Genomic DNA, 18300 nt, shown 5'->3' on the forward strand with positions numbered 1-18300 from the left:
TCTTAACCGCATATGGTTTGCCCAGTTCCTGGACAGACAGCTCCACTGGGGACCCCAGGATGCCATCCTGGATGTGGGGGTCCAACTGGGGTGAGGGAAGGATAGGCAAGCACTTTAGAGGGGCTCCTGAGATCCTGCTGTACCCTGGGACATGGTTCCCCTGTATCAGGAGGATTCATTACGGACTCCACCTGGATTTGTTGGCCTGTGGATGCAGAGGTGGAGGTGAGCCACCATCCTCACATGGCCTTTCCCACTTTGTTTCTCAGCACATCCCCACTCTCCTTACGGCCATGTGCTGGCTGCCTTCAGGACAAGAGCCCAGCATGTTCCTCGGCCCAACAGGCGCTGCAGTCTCACTGCTGTGGACCAAAAAGGATGCTCTCCCTTCTGCTTGTGCACCCCACTGCTTCCCCCAGCCCCCCATGGCTCCTGCCTGTGGCTTGTTGCCCACCTCTCCCCGCACTGGCTGCAGATGCACTCGCTGGGTGCCTGCTCCGTCGCTGCAGAAGCGTGGTGCAATCCAGGGGAGCAGCAGAGACACCCCAAAAGTGGGCTGAGATATTTGGAAACCTTTCTCCTGCCTGGTTCACGTTGCCAATACACCGTGGGCTGCTGCACTGACCTGCCCCAGCCCCGAGCATCAGGGATGCTGCTGCCCACAGGACTTGAAGCCAAGGAAGATTCAGGCTTGTGAAATTCCTCACGCTGCCGGGCACGGAGCTGCCCCAATGGGGACTGGGGCCAGTGCCAGGATTGGTGCTGCATTGGATGGAGCAGGGACCAGCCATTGTGGGGACAAGGGGGTGACGGTCTGCCTAGAGGTGGGCAGCCAGGGTGCTGCAGTTTGGGGTGCTGCCAGATGCCACATGGGGGGAGGCTGCATGGGGAAGGACTGGAATCGCCCCATAGGGCTCACTGCTGGCTGGGGCAGTACCCAGCACCCATGGGAGAAGGAGCACAACGGGGGCACCCACCACCCCAGGACGTGCCCATCCTTTCCCCTCCGGGTACAGAGGAGGTGCTCTTCCCCCCTGCCTCCAGGCTACGGGCAGGGATCTATCCAGGAGGCTCCAACTCTTCCCATTTCTTCCCCGTAGGGTAGGATCTCTTCGTCTCCTCATGCCACGTTTGCCTTGTGTGGCCCCTATTTCTGATGTGATATTTATTGATGGCTGGAATGACCTTATACTTATCATGTGCTGTCTGGAAGTGCAATACCTGAGAGGCTCTACAGTCACCATGTCTTTTCGGTGTATTATTTGCCTAATACAGTATTAAATATTTTTTTAAGTTGAAGAGTCAGTGAGCCCTTTATATCGAGGCCCTATTTCTTTCGTCATATTATTGGTACTGCATGGACTCCAAACCCTGGATCGGGTCAGGAAAGGATGTATGTGTGTTCCAATAAACAGGATTTTAAAGCAGTGCTGGCTTGAGCCTTCTTTCTAGAGCCCAAATTAAGAATAGAATTAATCTTTAGCTGCCCCAAGAGTTGCTGGGGTGCAGGGCTGAGCCCCACTGAAATCACTGCTCTCTGCAGGGCTGATTTAAGTGTGTGACATCCAGTTCCCACCACCAAGCGACCACACTGAGATCCAGCTGGGTTTTCTGATACAGAGAATCATAGAATCCCAGCCTGGTTTGTGTTGGAAGGGAGCTTAAAGCTCCTCCAGCTCCAACCCCTGCCACGGGCAGGGACACCTTCCACTAGAGCAGGTTGCTCCAAGCCCCTGTGTCCAACCTGGCCTTGAACACTGACAGGGATGGGGCAGCCACAGCTTCTCTGGGCACCCTGTGCCAGAGCCTCAGCACCCTCACAGGGAAGAGCTTCTGCCTCAGAGCTCATCTCAATCTCCCCTCTGGCAGGTTAAAGCCATTCCTCTTGCCCTGTCCCTACAGGCCCTTGTCCAAAGCCCCTCTCCAGGTTTCCTGGAGCCCCTTTAGGCCCTGGAGCTGCTCTAAGGTCTCCCCTTCAGGAGCCTTCTCTTCTCCAGGCTGCCCCAGCCCAGCTCTCTCAGCCTGGCTCCAGAGCAGAGCTGCTCCAGCCCTCGCAGCAGCTCTGGGGCCTCCTCTGGACTCGCTCCAACAGCTCCATATCCCTTTTGTGTCATTGCTTCCAGAGTTGAACCCAGTGCTCGAGGCAAGCTGCAGTACTGCAGTGAAGGAAGCCCCGAGCAGTCAAACAAGAATGCCTTTATTTAAAAAAAATCCAAATAAGTTAGCAAAAATAGTCATTAAAAAAAACCAAAACAAGAAATGGCAACTCCACACAGCACTGGTAGAAAAGCCGCCGCGGTGCTGAGCCCAGAGAGACACCAGCCCCAGAGAGACGTTGGTCAAAGAGCATCTTGGAAGGAAATCAGCAAGCGAACCCAGCACACGTATTGGCCCCCAAAACCCAATGGCCCTGAATGGGTCCCTTGTGTGACCCGGGGCCGTGGCACTGCCCATATCCCACCTCTCCCTGTTATTTTCTCAGCTGGCCGAGCAGGAGCGTTTCACCGGGAATGGGAAAGAAGGTGAGTGATCTCAGTGGTGCAGTCCATGATGCCGGAGGGGTAAATATGATTTCCAGTGGCTGGAACCTTCTGGCATCTTATTCCCACCCCATTACCAGCTCGAAGAGCCGCCAGGGTTGGTGACAGCTCAGTTTTGGACCTGCTCCTCCTGGAACGTCACGGCCACATCCTCCACGGCGATGCTCTCCACAATGGAGGAGAGGGAGTGGAGGTTGCGGTCCTCTGCCGTGTCATCAGCCAGGAGGTGATCTGTGGAGAGCAAGGGGATGATGGTTCTGTGGGGATGAGGACTCTGCTGGGGGCAGCTCCTGGCTCCACTCAGAGATCCCCCAACAACCAGAGTGACCTGGGAACCGCTCCCAGCTCCCACCATGGGGGATGATGAGACCTTCCACTGAAGAGGGCAACAGGGAGTGAAATCTCTGGACACTTTTTGAGGTTTTATTCCCCATTGGAAAATGAGACTTAAGTTTCTGGAGGAATAAACGTGTGGATTTGGCAGGGATGGGGATCACTGGATTAACGGGAAAAACAATCAGCAGCTGCAGAGGGGACATGGGGAGGGAAAGGGAGCCTGGGGCAGAGATGCTCAGTGCACGGCAATGCTCAGCAGTGCAGCTGGCAAAGATAAGCCAAAGGATGGAGATGAATGAACCCTTGATGGGGGACCCAGGCTGCTGCAGTCCAGTTTCTCACCCCCTAAGAGAATGTTTCGTGGGGAAATCAGACAGTGGGAGAAGCTGAGCTCACTCAGCACCCAGCCAAAGAGGTGCTGGAGGATTTATGAGTCTGGGAGAAGCTCATCTCTGCAACAGCAGCGTGGGGAGAGAAGGACAAAGCTGCCTTTATCCTATACTCTGATAATCTTCTGCTTGGGGGGGGTTGGCTCAGTGATGCTCTGCTCCAGGGATGTGGGTCCCCCACTGCTGCCCCCCACTGCAGAGCCCAGTGAGGTGGGGAGGACCTGGGTGAGGTGGGGAGGACCTTACCTGCGGGGTTGGTGCCAAACTCCAACTGGCTGCTCCACTCGGGGCTGCAGGACGAGCTGCCGGAGCCACACTCGCTGCCCGCCTGCAGGGACCCAAGATGTTGACCATGGGTGTCACTTCTCCAGCCCAGCCAAACCCCACCAACCACCCCAAAACCACCCCGGGGGCGCCCAATGCCCTGCGGAGATGGTGACATCCCTCCCCATCTGCAGAGGGGCTGTAGGAGCCGACAGCATTCGGCATCCCCACGACCCATTAGGAGATGCTTTGTAAACCATAAAGGCTGAAATAAGTCCCTTTTGTGCTCTGGATGCAGGAGGAATGGGGCCATGCTCTCACTGCAAGTAAAAAAGGTGTCTCTTTAGCCAGTGACTATGAGAAAGGGCTGCAGATGGATGAACAGCCTTGGAAAAAACAGCATCCCAAGGGTATTCCTGGGGAACACCTTTGGGCAGTTTGATTTGTGGATTTGGAGCTGAAGGGCTGTCTCAGAGGGAAGAGCTGACAGCCTGAAAACCGAGCGTGTTACTCAGCAAAGCTCTGGATTCACTTTCTTTTTGTGTGTGTCTTTACCTGGAAGTAGATGCTGGCTCAGGTTAAACCCCAAATTTGATTTATAGGGGCAACCCCAGGGACCCAACTGTTTGTACAAGCCTTGAAATGGCCCTTTGGGTCTATAAGCTCTGGGCAGCACCAGCCGATGAATGAACACTTGGATTTATTTCCCACTAAAGGAGGGCTTGGAGCAGCAGTGACATGGGAACTGCTCAGCGAGGGTTTGGGCACATTTGCAGGGGCAGCCACAAATCCAGAGAGTCAAACCCAAATGCACACATTGGGTTTCTACTGGGAAGTCCCAAGAATATATAGGATGGAGCTAAAAAGCTTTTTCAGTTGTTTATTCAGCTGTAAAGTTTGGGCTACCCGGGTACTGCTGGTTTGTGCTTAAATCCTCTCATTTTCTGTGCTTCTTATAAAGTCTATATCTGCATTTATATCTATATCTATATCTATATCTATATATCTATATCTAAATCTATGTCTATATAACTATATATCTCAATCTATATATATATCTATATAACTATCTATATCTAATCTATATATCTATATCTAATCCATATATCTTTAACTGTATATCTATGTATGTCTCTATCTTTACATCTGTATCTATCTACCTCTATCTTTATATCTATATCTATATCTATATCTGCATACCTATCTCTGTATCTCTATCTATACCTATATCTATTCTATATATTGATAGCTAATCCATATATCTATATATATCTATAACTGTACCTCTACCTGTATCGTCCATAGCTGTAGCTATCAACGCAATTCCATACACAAAGAGCCGCAGGGAAGTGCATGCTTGGACACTCCCCCTCCCCCAGAAATGGGGTCTCAAAAACTTGGTTCAATGACCAAGACCCTGTGGTGCGATGGGGCTGGGGAGGAGGCAGCGGGGTGGAGCCCAGGAGCACCCATTCCTGCGGAGTGTGGCGGGAGGCAGCGGGTGCTGACAAACACCCCCTCCACCCCTCAATGGTCTTTGGTCAGAGGCTTTGGGGGTTGTGTCACCCCTTGACTTCACAGGGAGAGATCCGAAGTGTGAGTCTGTCTGCGAGCAGGGGGAGGAGTCATCTGATTTTATTATACTTCACTATTTTATCTTATTTTATTTTATTTTATCTTATTTTATTTTATATTTTATTTTATTTTATGTTATTTTATTTTATGTTATTTTATTTTATATTAAATTCATTTAATTTGGTTTGAAAAATTGTTTTATTTTATTCCGGGGTTTTTTTTTTTTGTTTGTTTAATTTGATTTCATTTCACTTCATCTCATTTAATTTCATTATTCCATTTTATTCTATTTTATTTTATCTTAGTCCCCCCAGCAGGACTCTGCGCCCCAGAGCTGCCCACAATGCCTCTGCTTGGGATCACCCCCATAGAGCAACACCCCCATGGGGCATCCCCCCCTAGAGTAACACCCCCATAGAGCAAACACCCCATAGCACATCACTCCCACAGGGCATCATCCCTCTAGAGTGTCATCCCCATGGGACATCATCACCCCCATGGGGCATCATGGTGGGGACCGGGGGATGCCCTGAGGCACTTACTTACCCCGGGCTGGGCAGCAGCGGGGCGGAAGCGCAGGTCCCTCTGCTCCCGCTCCTGCTGGTTGAGGGTGCTGAGCAGGCTCTGCAGGCGCTCGATGTACTGGATGGCGCTGCGCAGGATCTCCACCTTGGGCAGGCGCTGGTTGGGGTTCAGCAGGGTGCTGCGCTTCAGCGCCTCGAAGGCTTCGTTCACCTTCTTCAACCTGCGCTTCTCCCGCAGCGTGGCTGCCCGCCGCCGGTCCATGGACACCGTCTTCCTCTTGCAAACCTTGCAGGCCCAGGGCAGGCATTGCCCGGGACAATGCTCGGGCAGGGCTGAGTCCTTCTCCTCCAAAGCCACCCTTCCCTCGGGACACAGGGACACCTCGGGTCGCTCCGGGAATGCCGCCGGCTCGTAGCCCTGTAAGCGGGAGCCCAGGAAATTTTCCCCATCGTAAAACCTCTGGTCTGGGAAAAAATAAGGGTTGGTCTCAAAGAGCTCCATGGTCACCGGGGCAGCTCGGGGACGTGTGTGCGGCTCGGGGACGGCTGCTCCCTCTCCCCACACCAACTGCTTGGTGCCATTTAAACCCCGGCGCTGGCATTAAATCACGGAGATAAATATAGAAAACGTAAAGGAAACCTGAGCTCGGCCCGAAGCTGCTGCTGCCTCACATCAAAACTTGTCCATCTGATTTCATGTGCTCTCCCCAACGGGGATTTCACTGCCCAGACCATGCTGGGGGGGCCTGGGGGAGCTGGCACGGTGGGGACGGCAGCGAACAAGGGCTTTGTTTGAGCCCAGGGGTGCCACTGGGGACGGCTGGTGGCTGCCAGCTCCCCCCCAGCATTCCGGCATCACCTGGTCCCTTCAGTTATGGCTGGGATGGGGGGAGCCCATGTTGGTCTCATGGCCAGGCTGCACGGCCAGGGCACCCTCATCCCTCCATGGCTGCACCCCTGCATCCCATGGCACTCCAGATCCGTGCCTTCCCAACAGCTGGACCAGACACTGGCATAGCATCAGCTGCTGCTCAGCCTTTACCACCTCCCCACCATGCTCTGCCCCACACCGCTCCTGCTCACCCCATATTTCCAGCAGCATAAAGCCCTGATCCTGCTGAGGCTGCGGGGAAGGGGAGGAATCCAGCCCCATGGGGGACATCCCAATTCAGGGAGCACCCCAAGGTCCTGCCCTTTCTCCATGGGCATCCCTCATTGTGCAGTACCTGTCCTGGTACCAGCCACTGCACTCTGCAGCCCATCTTTCCTCCCTGATCCACTGGCAGGATGGCTCCAGGCCCAGACTTTCCTCCACCATGAGCTTCCTGAAGGTCCCTGGCCGAGTCCCTTATCCCAGAGCTGCTTTTTAGCACAAAATCCGTGTTCATGGCTTCTCCCATGCACCAAACCCAAAGGGCACCTTCTCCCACGTGTCTCCATGATCCATGACCCATCTGAGTAGCCCAGCTGGGGTGGATCCCACCAGCTCATCCAAACTGGCCTCTCTAACTGTGGATAACCAAAGCCCACTCATCTCCCAGTAAAGACACATTGCTCCTACATTCCCAATGGGGAAACTGAGGCACGATCATGGGCACTGCATGAGCTGCAGCCCTCGCCCTTCCCTACTGACTCCAACCCCTTGACTGAGTCTCTCCAGCTTTGTCAGAGGGGATGGTGAGTTTTTTCCACCATGAACATCAGAAACCATCTCCCATCTCCTCCTATTCCTGCTCCAGGCCAGATTCCAGCCGAGGGATCGGTCAGTGGAAAGAATGTCAGCAAAGAGCAGGGCCAACCCTGCCGGGTTTTTCCTTCCCCAAATCCCCCCTCCTACAGAGGCGCATTCCCCGTGCCTGCTACTGGCACTGCTGCTCACTTTGAGTTGATTTCCAGCCTTTTTGGAACCCACCATGATGGTCTCCTCTCTTTGGAGTGATTTCTTGGGGCCAGGAGTCTTATAACACATCCTCACCCTGATTTCAACTCTCTCAGGGTCTCAGCCCCCCGGGTTTTAGCATCCTGCAGTAAGGAAAGCAGGACCTTCAGCCTCGAGGTTCACCCTCAGCACAGCACCTGAGCTCCCCAGGGTCAATCCAACCCCAGAATACTCAAGAAGGAAAGAAATCAGAGCACCAGCTTGGTCTCAGTACAAGGCGGCACTGAAACAGGTAGGAAGAGGCAGGATCTATCCCTAAGAGTCTGCAGAGTAGCCGGCAGCAGGCGCAAAGGTGTCAGGAGGGGATAACCTGAGCCCAAGGGCTTCACATCACCACGTCAAGTGGTTTGACTCACTCGTGGGGATCTTTATTGGCAACACTTGCTGTGGACATGACCCTGGGGAGCCCCTGGAGCTGCAGCCGGGTCCCTGGGTGTGGGTTTCTGCAGCACTGCCCTGGATCACCATGTCAATGGGCTTGTTCTAATTGCAAGAGTGTATTCGGAGGGTGAGGATGTAAGTGGCTCCCAGGGCACGTGGTGGACCTGTACAAGAGAGCAGCCAAGCATTTAGCACTTCATAAACCAGGGCAGCATCAGTGGAGCAGGCGCAGTGGCACTTCCCCGGCCAGGATCAGTGGGTTGAGCCAGCCCCAATGGGCCACCAAGGCCACCATGTCCTGAACAGGCAGCGGAGACAGGAGGTGGTCCATGAAGACCATGGGCAAGGGCAGCCAGTGCCAGAGAGGGATAGGGACTGGGAAGAAGGACCCCGCACTGGGGTGGCAGCCCCACCTACTTTTGGGGGGTCTCATGCAGGCTGCCAACATTGCCACTGATATCAGGAGCTGGAATAATGCTGTGCTCCTCCATCAGACCCTCCGTGCCAAGGATGACCCTAACCCTGGACATGGCGAGAGGACACGGCGGGGTCTGGGGTCCCTGAGTCCAGCGGGGTCATCCCAGCAGATATCAAGAGAGGGATAATGATTTCTCCAGGGGAAAACCATCACTGAGGCACACCAGTGAATGGGCTATGGGGGGGTCCCCATCACAGCCCACTCCACCCAGTGCAACCCGCAAGGGGGCCAGGTGAGCAGGGCAGCTTATCCAGGTCCCATGGGTGCCCAGGGTGGCTGCAGGCTGCACCCCGGGTGATCCGGAGCTGTCAGGGGGATTAGGGCTCTGCTGCCGGCTGTCAGGTTAGCCCGTGATGGATGGTGGCGGCTGGGAGGGACACAAAGGGACGCTGTGAGAGCCCCGGTCAGAACGTGCTGCGATCCGTCACGGGGTGACCTTCCCCCGGCTGGCGGAGGCCTCGCGGGGACGGCTAAAAATACCCTTCCACTGAGGAAACCCCGCTCCTCCGCGGCAGCTTCCCCAGCCCGTGGCCATGGCGCAGGGTCATGAGGAGATGCCGCGGGGCTTTCCCACCGTGGTTCATGGTGTTGATTTGATGAGTTTTGGGGAAGCACATCATAGACTCATAGAACCAACCAGTCTGGGAAAGACCTGTAAGATCATCAAGTTGCCCCAGCACTGCCAAGGCCACCACTAACCCATGGCACTGAGGCCTCGGCTACACGGGGTGTGAGCACTTGCAGGGACGGTGACTCCAGCCCTGCCCTGGGCAGCCTGTTCCAATGCCTGAGCACCCTTTGGGGAAGGAATTGTTCCTCATCTCCATCTAAACCTGCCCTGGTGCAGCTTGAGGCCGTTTCCTCTTGTCCCATCCCTTGTTCCTTGGGAGCAGAGACCAGCCCCCTCCTGGCTCCATCCTCCTGTCAGGCAGTTGTAGAGAGCGATAAGGTCCCCCCTGAGCCTTCTCTTTTCCAGATTAAGCCCCCTCAGGTCCCTCAGCCATTCCTCATAAGACTCATCATCATAACATCAGCATGTTGCCTGCTGGTACACGTCCCTGCTTGGTCCATGGAGCTGCGCGGTCCCCGCACTGGAGGAGTGATGGTGGGGATGGTGCCAGTTGGCTCCTTCCATTGGGAAGGGCAGAAGAAGCAGCAGGTTCAAAGTGCTGGTGAAGTGATCCGGGTGGTCAAGGCAGCATCTCCACCCGCAGGGCGTGGGCACCATTCTGCTGATGGGCTGGTCCGGACCCAGCAAAGAGATCATCCCACTGGGATTTCAACACAGGAAAGGCGTCCCTCCAAAATGCCACTTCCAGTGGGACCCACCCTCCCATCCCGTTCCCCCCCAGGCACCCCACTGCCCCGCATCCCCTCTGGCTTTCCAGGCTCACCGACATCCCTTCCTGCGCCGTGACAAGTCCTAACATATTTGGGAGCAGCTGCAGGCGGCGGGAGATGCTTGGCCCTGTCCCCGCTCCCGGCCGAGGAATGTGGAGCAGACCTCTCCGACACCCGGGATTTCCGACGTGCCTTCCAACGGGGATTTGGGACGGCGACAGCTGCTTGGCCACGCTGGGGCCACGGCAGAACCTGCCCCTTCACCCCCTTCCCCGCAGCCAGCCGCTGTGCACAGCCATGTCTCAGCCTGCTGCCGAGGCGGGGTTGGGTGTAGGTCCTCCATGGGGAGTGATGGGGGACGATGTCCTGCTGTCTGTCCTCTACTGGGATGGGAGCAGTGGTGGCAGGACTGGCCAATGACCCCTTCCTCACCCGTATGTGTCAGTTTCGGGTGGGATGGAAGGGTGGTGGGATGGAAGGGTGGTGGGATGGAAGGGTGGTGGGATGGAGCTACTCATGCCCCTGCAGCGCCATGTCCCCATGGGGCTTGACATAGAATCATAGAATCATGGAGTGATTTGGGTTGGAAGAAATGTTAAAGCTCATCCAGTTCCAACCCCCTGCCACGGGCAGGGACACCTTCCACTAGAGCAGGTTGCTCCAAGCCCCTGTGTCCAACCTGGCCTTGAACACTGCCAGGGATGGGGCAGCCACAGCTTCTCTGGGCACCCTGTGCCAGCGCCTCAGCACCCTCACAGGGAAGAGCTTCTGCCTCAGAGCTCATCTCAATCTCCCCTCTGGCAGGTTAAAGCCATTCCCCTTGTCCTGTCCCTACAGGCCCTTGTCCAAAGCCCCTCTCCAGACATCACAGAACCATAGAATCACAGTTTGGGTCACCTAGTCTGACCCCCCTGCCTCAGTTTCCCCATCCCGAAATCAGGGATTATGATGGAGGTCTGAAGTTTGGCTGGAGAACAGTTTAATTTTGCTTCTTAATTGTCTTTACAGGTTTGACCTGGGATGGCGCCGGGGTATCAACAGAGACGGGCTGATGGCTGAGCAGCTCCCAGTCCACTGGATCCCAGTCTGGGGACAGTACTGGGTGCCCCAGCACACCAATCCTCTGGATCCCAGCCAGGGAGTATTAGTGGGCACCCTGCCCCGTAGCCTGTTGTGATCATCCTCTGTGATCATCATCAGCCCTGACCCTGCAGCTGCCAGGATCTCAGTATGGAGACTAAACCAGATGCCCCAGCACACCAGTCATCTGGTTCCCAGTCCATATACTGGATGCCCTGACCTCCCTGCTTGCCTGCGCTGATGGGGTGATGCTCTGCCCCACAGCCAGCACTAAACCTCCTGAATTTCTGCCCTGCCATCACCTTCCTTACTCTGTGACCTCAAGTCCTGGACGCAGCCCTTCCCCTTCTCAGCCCCGAATTGCAGCTGGTGGAGGGATTCACCCAGCAGGACCCCACTAATGAACCATGGGCTCTCGCATCCAGAGTGCCCCCCTGTGCCAGGGCCATACCCAGCACATTAAAGGCTGCTCCTCCATCTCGTCCATGGTGGCACCGGCCACGCTCTCTCCACATGTGTCACAAAGGGACTGGGGGAGGACTTGGGTTGTCAACAAGGGGTTGTTTTCCCGTGGGTTAGAGCCTGGCTGGGATGAACGGGGGGACAGGTGGGTGCTTGGAGGAAGACCCATGAATGTGAGGGATTCAGTAGTGACATATGGTGGCTATTTGACCCCCCGAGAGGGACAGCTGTCTGGGCCAGGGGGGTGGCACAAGGCCCAGGGAAGGGACCCGGGGACAGCAGTGTCCCTGGGCAGGGGACAGCCCTGGGATGGGATGCCTGGAGCCATGCGGGGAGGGGGCTGGTGGCTACAAGCCAGGTCCCATCATCTTGTCTCCATGGTGGGCACATTCCTGCTGGGGCTGATCCAGCCCCCGTGGCCTGACCGGGTGCTGATGCTGCAGGATCAGGGTCTGGTGAACAGGGGGATAAAGGAGTTGGTGATGCTGATACGAGGCTTTCAGGAGATGAAACAGTGATCCTGCATTTTTCTGCCCCATGGGGCAGCAAATATCTGCCCTACCCTGCAGTAGAGCACCCCACAGTAACTCAGTGAGGGAAGGATGTGGGGATTCTGTGGCTTCAGGGTGGGATGTCCAAGCAGAGAAGGGGAGGCAGCCCCTCCCCGGGACATGCCAGTGGTGATGCCAGACACGCTGGTCCCCAGGGAGGGGCACCCAGCCCGAATTCCCATCGCTGCTGGCTCAGCCACCCCATGAGCACCCAGGCTCTGGGCCCCCCCACCTCCAGGCTGATTTTCTCCCTTTCCGGGGTGCTCAGCCCCATGGTGGGGCCGTGTCTCAGCAACACCCCACTCATATGCTCAGCTGTCAGCTGCTCCGGCATGTCCTGTCTGGATGGAGAAGAGGCTGGAGGATAATCCCGACCCTCCAGTGGCGAGACTGCGGGCCGGCAGGCACTGCTGCACCCCATGGGGGTCCCCAATCCACCCACCATGGGATATCCCACACCCAAAGAGCTGGTGGAGCCGGACCACAACCAGGGGAGTTGAGAGCCGGGAGGATGAGGAAGGGCTGGGAGGGGTGAGGAAGGCTGCTGGGGTTTGGTGTAGAGAACAGAAATGGGGTAGATATTTTTGGGGTGCTCCAACACCCCATCGCAGGGAGCCAAGCTCCTTCCAGCCCCTTTCAATCACTGAGTGAATGCAGCCCCTGGCTGCCTGAGAGGAGAAACGCTTTCAAATGCGAGGTTGTGACCGAAGATAAACCCCCCGCTCCTTGGCCGGGTGACCCCTGATCCCATGGGATGGGGTCTGGGGATGGGGTGGCCATCCGCTCCCTGCCAGGAGGGATGCGGAAACCATCGGCTCCTCCAGCCGCTGCAGCTGCACGATGCAGCCGTCGGGAGAGGGCACCAGCAGCCCAGTTATCCACACACGGCTTGGATTTCGGGCTGCACAGCCCAAGTCAGAGGCTTAAAGCACCTCAGACCCCTTTGAATACCCCCCACCCCCTTTTTTAGGGGGGAGGGGGAAGAAAGCCGCACCACCTCCCTATGCAGGATCCGGGATGCGGATGCAGCCCTTTGCCTGGGGGCTGACGGGGAGGATCCAGGGGAGGAAACCCTTGTCTCTGGCACTGGTTCCCAGCAGGGATGAGCCTGGCTCTTCATTTCCAACCCCCCTGGGGGAGAAAATCTGGAGGTTTGTTTTTTCCCGCAGTGTAATGACCCCAGCAGGTGCTTTTCCTGCCCCAGGGCTGAAAATAGCTCCCAGGGTTTGGCTTCCTCCAGTTCCTGCCTCCCTCCTGGTCCCCTCGTTCATCTCTTGGACCAAAACATCCCAATCCGGGGAGGAGAGGCTGCGGGAGAGTGGGGGGACTTCCCGGAAACCCTTTTCTTTGCATCTTTCTCTTTGGATGGAGATGGAATCATCCTGGGGAAGGAATTTCTGCCTCAGCTCTAGTAGCCACATTGCCCTCGAGTATCTCTTGGGGAGCAGCTCAGCTTCCACCCCATCGGCAGGGACTGGAATGTGCTTTGAGGGGTTTCCTCCCCTCAACACTTCTGTTTTTCCTTGAGGAGCTGTGTCCTCTGTCCCTCAAGATGCTCTTGCCCATGTCCCAGCTGGTCCCTTTGCCCCCATGGATTCAACTGGTTTTGGGGAGTGAAATGGCTGGGTGGGATCAACCCCTCGGCCACCAGCACTTACGCTGGTCACTGTCTTATCCAGAGCATTTATTTAGGGTGTTGAAACCAGGACCCTCAGTTACGCCTCGGCCTCTGCAGCACTGAACCTTCACTGATGGGTTCCCACTTCTCCATCACCTCCAAGCCCTGGAGCATCCCATTGCAGCAGCGGGTCCACAGGGCATCGCTGCACCAAGTCACCTCTTCCAAGGGCACAAATTCACTCACGGGCTACCCACTATGGGGCCGGGTGAGCCCCAAGCTGGGCCCTGCACCCCAGATCCCCTCCAGCTGTGGAAGCAAGAGGAGGAAAGGCAGGAAAAGCAGCCTCCATGTCCATCAGAGCTCCGAGCTTGTGGCAGGGGACTTGTGGTGGCGTGTCCCTGAGGAAGGCAGCCAGCTGTGGGAACATCGCTGCCGACCATCCTGGTGTTGCTCTGTGCAATGCTAAATGTCCCATGTCCCACTGCAGCGTCACCGTCCCGCTACAGCCATCCCATGGGGACCAGGAGGCTGTTTTCAACAGCGCTCAGATGGTTCAAGTAATGTTTGTGCTGCTCTGGGGCCACACGGAAAAGGATTCCAGCTGGAAGAGCAGAAGAGGAACAGAGCAGGAGGTGGATCGCCTCTGCTGATAAGGAATTTTCCACGTCTTCAATCAGAATCTGTAGGTTTTGGTATGTGGGAAGGGTTTAAACAGCTTTTCCTACAATACACAGGACCTGCCCAGTGAAGCTCTGTCCTGACTTGATTTCTGGAAATAAAACATTCCAGCTTTGAGTGCTTGGAAGGAAACAATTTGGGCAGCAGCAGAGTGTGGGACGCGGCAGCTGCAGGGCTCGGGTGGAAGAAGAGCTGCTGTGCTGGAGCATGACGATGAGGTTCTGGTCTGTGATGTGAGGGGACAACTCTCCACCTCAGCCCGAGGCACCGAACCAGCCCAGCCACGTCCTTCCCTCCAGCCCTGTCATTCCTTTGCCCCCTGTTTTCTCCTTCACCCCAAATCCTCATCGTCCACTGCCCCTATACAGTATGAGGTTAAGTGCGGGTGTCCCCAGGCCACCACAGTCCCAGGTGTGGGGCTGGCTCTGGGGTCTTCCAGCCATGGCACCCATCGGGATCTTCATCCTTTCCCCAGTATTGTCCCAAAGACCAATCAGAAATTGATGACACCACCTCAGAGATCGATCAGGGGAAGAGAGTCTGCTCCTTCATCAAACCAGGCTTTGCAAAAGTCACATTTTTCCTTTTATATTTTCCTCCCCCTTTATTTTTTTTCCCTTTCCTGGGAAGTTGCTGTTTCACACGAGACTTTGCCCCAGAAAGATCTGTCATCACCACTGCATGCTGCAGAGTATTTACAGCCTCTCTCCTCCCTCCCCATGGGCACAGCTCTGTGCCTGCAGGGCTGGAGGCAGCAAGCACCATCCTGCCTCTCCATGGGCTACTTCAAATAACAAAAGAGGTTAAACAAGCACTGGGTTTGCTTAAGGGGTGGCCAAGGGTTTTGTACAAATCTCAACTGATTTGTAGGGGTGGGAAGGTTTAACCCTGTCCTGCAGCACCGGCCTGCTGGAAGTGGTGGTCAGGAATAGCTCTTGGCCGGCAGCCTGGCTCGATAACACTCTGGGGCTCCCTCAGGATTAAAATAAACCCAGTGCATGGTGAGGAAGATGCAGCAGTGAAGAGGCCAAGGGGCTGGGTTGGGGCAGGGGATGGACACTGGCACCTCGCTGCAGAGCTGGAGCTGGGGCAGACCCCTGCTCTACCCACTGCCATGCCAAGGACAGTGCTGGGGGAGAGCTCAGAGGGGTTTGGACATGTTTTCTCTTCCATAGAGTGATGTCTCAGCAGTTTCTCTCTGCCAGGGAAGCTCAAAAGCCCGTCAGCAACCTGCAGTACCAAGGCACCAGCTTGGCTGAGACCCAAGTGCCTGCAGGCAACATCTGGCTGGCATCTGGCAGGGCACTGAGTGGGGCTCGACCCCTTTGGTCACTGCGTGGGAGCCCATGGCATTTGCCTGGGGTGGGGGAGCTGGGACATGTCCTTGTGCTGGTACCCACACACTGAGTGACGAGAGGCACCATCCATGACTCAGTTCCTACCTCAGAGCACGGGCAGCGCTGACAGTGTGCTTTAAACCGTGCTCTGGGAGGCAGGGCTGAGATGGGCTTGGTGGAAGGATCAGTCCATGGGGAAGCAGCTGCTCCTTCATTCATCCTCCAGGATCTGCTGCTTTGAATTATCTCCCGGGAATGTTTTCTGCGCTGTGTCATTGCTGCTGAGTATCTGCGTGGGGATGCATCACACTGCAAAAGCCCCGTGCTCCTTGCTCCTCACACGGCTTCCCAAGGGCCATGTATCCTGTTGAATGGAACAGAAACCCAGCACAAGTCATGGAGCAGCCCTGTATCCCAAGGGCAGTCCAGCTGAGGCTCTGCGTCACCAGTGGCCCCAGGGCTGGTGCTATGGGGTGAGCATTGCTCTGCAGCATCTCATCCTTGGAAAAGCTCCGGGTTTTCCCTTTGTTTGCTCCTTTTTGTGCCATCTTGTCTGGACCCACTGGCCTGTGGCATTCGAGGGGTCACTCGTCCTCATTCATATCTCATGGAGACATTAACGTCAGCCTCGTCCTGCTGGCACCAGCCATGCTCCTCATTAACTTTCCTAATTAAGAGGCCCCTTTCCACGACCAGAAGGGCTGTGGGATGGTCTCTGTGATGGAAGAGGGGGAGAAACCCTCAATCCTGCCCTGAGCACCCGGGATGGCAGCATGGAGCTGCTCTTCAGGGAGGTAAACTGAGGCAGGAGGGGGAAAGCTCAAAGCCCCAAGAAAGGCTGAAGAAAGGCGGGTGGAAATGAGCTGCCGTCACTCAGACTTGCCTCCTTGGAAAAGCATTTCTTGGCTGCTCCCGAGCCCTGGGGGTGTTCAGCTGGGATTTGGTTTTGCCAGCCAGGCCCTGACACGCCAAACCCTGCGGTGCACGGCTCTGGCACAGAGCCGGGCACCCACCACTCCTCCTGCCATGGCCAAGCTTTGGTCCTGTCCCCAGCTCATGGGAGATGCTGAGGTGGAAAAGCCGGAGCAGGAACACTGAAGCCACGCTGTGTCCCCTCTTCACCCTCCTTCATCCCATCTGCACCAGGGATGGCAGTAGATATGCGCCTGCAGCAGCATTATCCAACACTTCACAACCTGTTTCAGGTCTCAAGCCATTTTCTCATTCCAAACCCCAGCAAGACCCTGGAAGACAGGAAAAACCTTCTCATTGCTTGATGTTCACTACAAAATTACCTTTCATGGGATTTCAAGGGATCTCTGACACTCACCCAACACAAGTCCGGTGTCCCAGAGGACGAGGAGATGATGACTTGTCCATCAGGAACAGGCTCTGCACAACCACCAGCAGCAACATTTGCTCATTCCATCTCTACAGCCTTTGCCAAAGCCCTGTGACCATTTCCTTGGGCTGGTGGGAGAGCTCCTACCCGCTTTGGCCAACTCCCAGCCAGGAGTTTTGGCATTAAATGGGGCTTTTTTAGGGGTGCTGCTAAAATTAAGTGTGCTGGGGCATGAGTCCAGGGAGGGAGAACAAACTGCAAATGCACTAAGGAAAAGGAGTGGTTTTTAATCTGTGTTTGAGAGATTTGCATACAATTAGGCCGGGACCTGCCTGCATTTGCTTCCGCATTGCATTCCCGTGAGGAACCTGCCGGTTTTCCTGCCCTGCTCCCAGCCAGAGGTTGATTGCAAGGACGTTCCCCCTGGGAAGCTGGTGGGCAAGGGGGTTTTGGGGCTTCCTGGGGATGCTCTTTCCACTGTGGTCCCCTGCCCTGAGCACTATGTGTTACCTCTGGCCATACAGCTGGGTAACGGCTTCCTCCCTGAGGTGGAGGATGTGTGAGGAGACATGCTGGGAGATGCTCCAGTGATTGCCTCCCATAAATAGCACAGTGTTTACAGGAGCCCGCCATCCTCAGTTTATTTTTCTCTCTGCAGAGCAAACAGGTCATTCAATCCAAATAAGCTCTCCTGGTCCTGCTGCTGGCACAGCCCAATGGCACATTGCTGCAGCCCCCAGGCATCCCTTGGGTTCTCAAGCCCCTCAGCCCAACGCTGGCCACTTGGCCAAAGAGGTGAAGGGGAGGCCCATGGGCTACCAGCTGAGAAGCCCAGCACTGGGTTTGTGATGGTCCCACACTGTTCCCATCCCCACCTTGGGATGTGCAGGCTCTGTTGGAGGAGAGGGTGAAGGTCAGCCCAAAGGGGCAGATCCAGGCGTTGGGACATCTCTCACTGAGGCAGAGCAGAGCAGGAGGGGACAACTCACCAGGGTCTCATTAGAGGAGGGAGAAAGGATGGCAAGAGGTGCAGATGGGATCTGGGAGCATCCTCTTGCTGCAGATCTGAGGCTGTAGCTGGTCCATGTCCCTGCTGCACTTGGATAGACTAACCCCACTCCTGGGGAGCGACTTATGCAGGATGAGCCTAGTCCATGCTTGGGAGGAGTCCCTGGAGGTCTTGACTGGTTTAGCTCCATCAGTCCCGTTCTCTCTGCACTACCCAGCCAAGGGGTGAGATTTTGGGGGTGACCATTTTTCCCCCTACTTCTCCAAGGATCCTAAGTAGCATCTGGTCCAGCCTCACCACCAGTTTGGGGTCACTGTTCCCAGCCAGGACCCGCCGCCTGCCCCAGCAGCTCTGTTTAACACTGACATAGCTCTTGCACAAGAATGCTGCCAGCCCTGCGCCTGTCCCCCCCCCAGCCTGGGGTGCAGCCCTATCCCAGCACCCAGGGAGGAT

General features: G+C 56.0%; 2 protein-coding genes across 5 annotated transcripts in view; one reads left to right on the forward strand and one right to left on the reverse strand.

Moving 5' to 3' along the window:
* Positions 1-1427, forward strand: part of PPFIA4 (PTPRF interacting protein alpha 4) — a 53268-nt gene extending 51841 nt beyond the window's left edge. For all 3 annotated transcript variants that reach the window (XM_030473592.1, XM_030473594.1, XM_030473595.1), the window contains one exon: positions 270-1427. The gene's annotated coding sequence lies outside the window, so the exon portion shown is untranslated. The remainder of the gene's footprint in view (positions 1-269) is intronic.
* A 1176-nt stretch (positions 1428-2603) lies between these two features.
* Positions 2604-6132, reverse strand: MYOG (myogenin). 2 transcript variants are annotated; one of them, XM_030473337.1, is made up of 3 exons: positions 5651-6132; positions 3512-3593; positions 2604-2771 (listed from the first exon to the last, which is right to left on the reverse strand). In XM_030473337.1, the coding sequence occupies exons 1-3, from the start codon at positions 6128-6130 to the stop codon at positions 2650-2652; spliced, it is 684 nt and encodes a 227-aa protein (XP_030329197.1). In that variant the 5' UTR covers positions 6131-6132; the 3' UTR covers positions 2604-2649. The 2 variants fall into 2 exon arrangements, with proteins under 2 accessions (XP_030329197.1, XP_030329198.1); XM_030473338.1 differs by having other exon boundaries at positions 2650-2771; positions 3512-3585; positions 5643-6130.
* Positions 6133-18300: the final 12168 nt, after the last annotated feature.

This window comes from Strigops habroptila, chromosome 18 (assembly GCF_004027225.2).
Source record: "Strigops habroptila isolate Jane chromosome 18, bStrHab1.2.pri, whole genome shotgun sequence".
NCBI classification, from domain to species: domain Eukaryota; kingdom Metazoa; phylum Chordata; class Aves; order Psittaciformes; family Psittacidae; genus Strigops; species Strigops habroptila.

Coding starts and splice junctions, on each gene's coding strand:
- MYOG (XM_030473337.1), bottom strand. CDS start 6,130: ATGGAGCTCTTTGAGACCAACCCTTATTTTTTCCCAGACCAGAGGTTT. Junction 3,594..5,650: donor CCGCTGCTGCCCAGCCCGGG/GTAAGTAAGTGC, acceptor GGGTCCCTGCAG/GCGGGCAGCGAGTGTGGCTC. Junction 2,772..3,511: donor GTTTGGCACCAACCCCGCAG/GTAAGGTCCTCC, acceptor TGCTCTCCACAG/ATCACCTCCTGGCTGATGAC.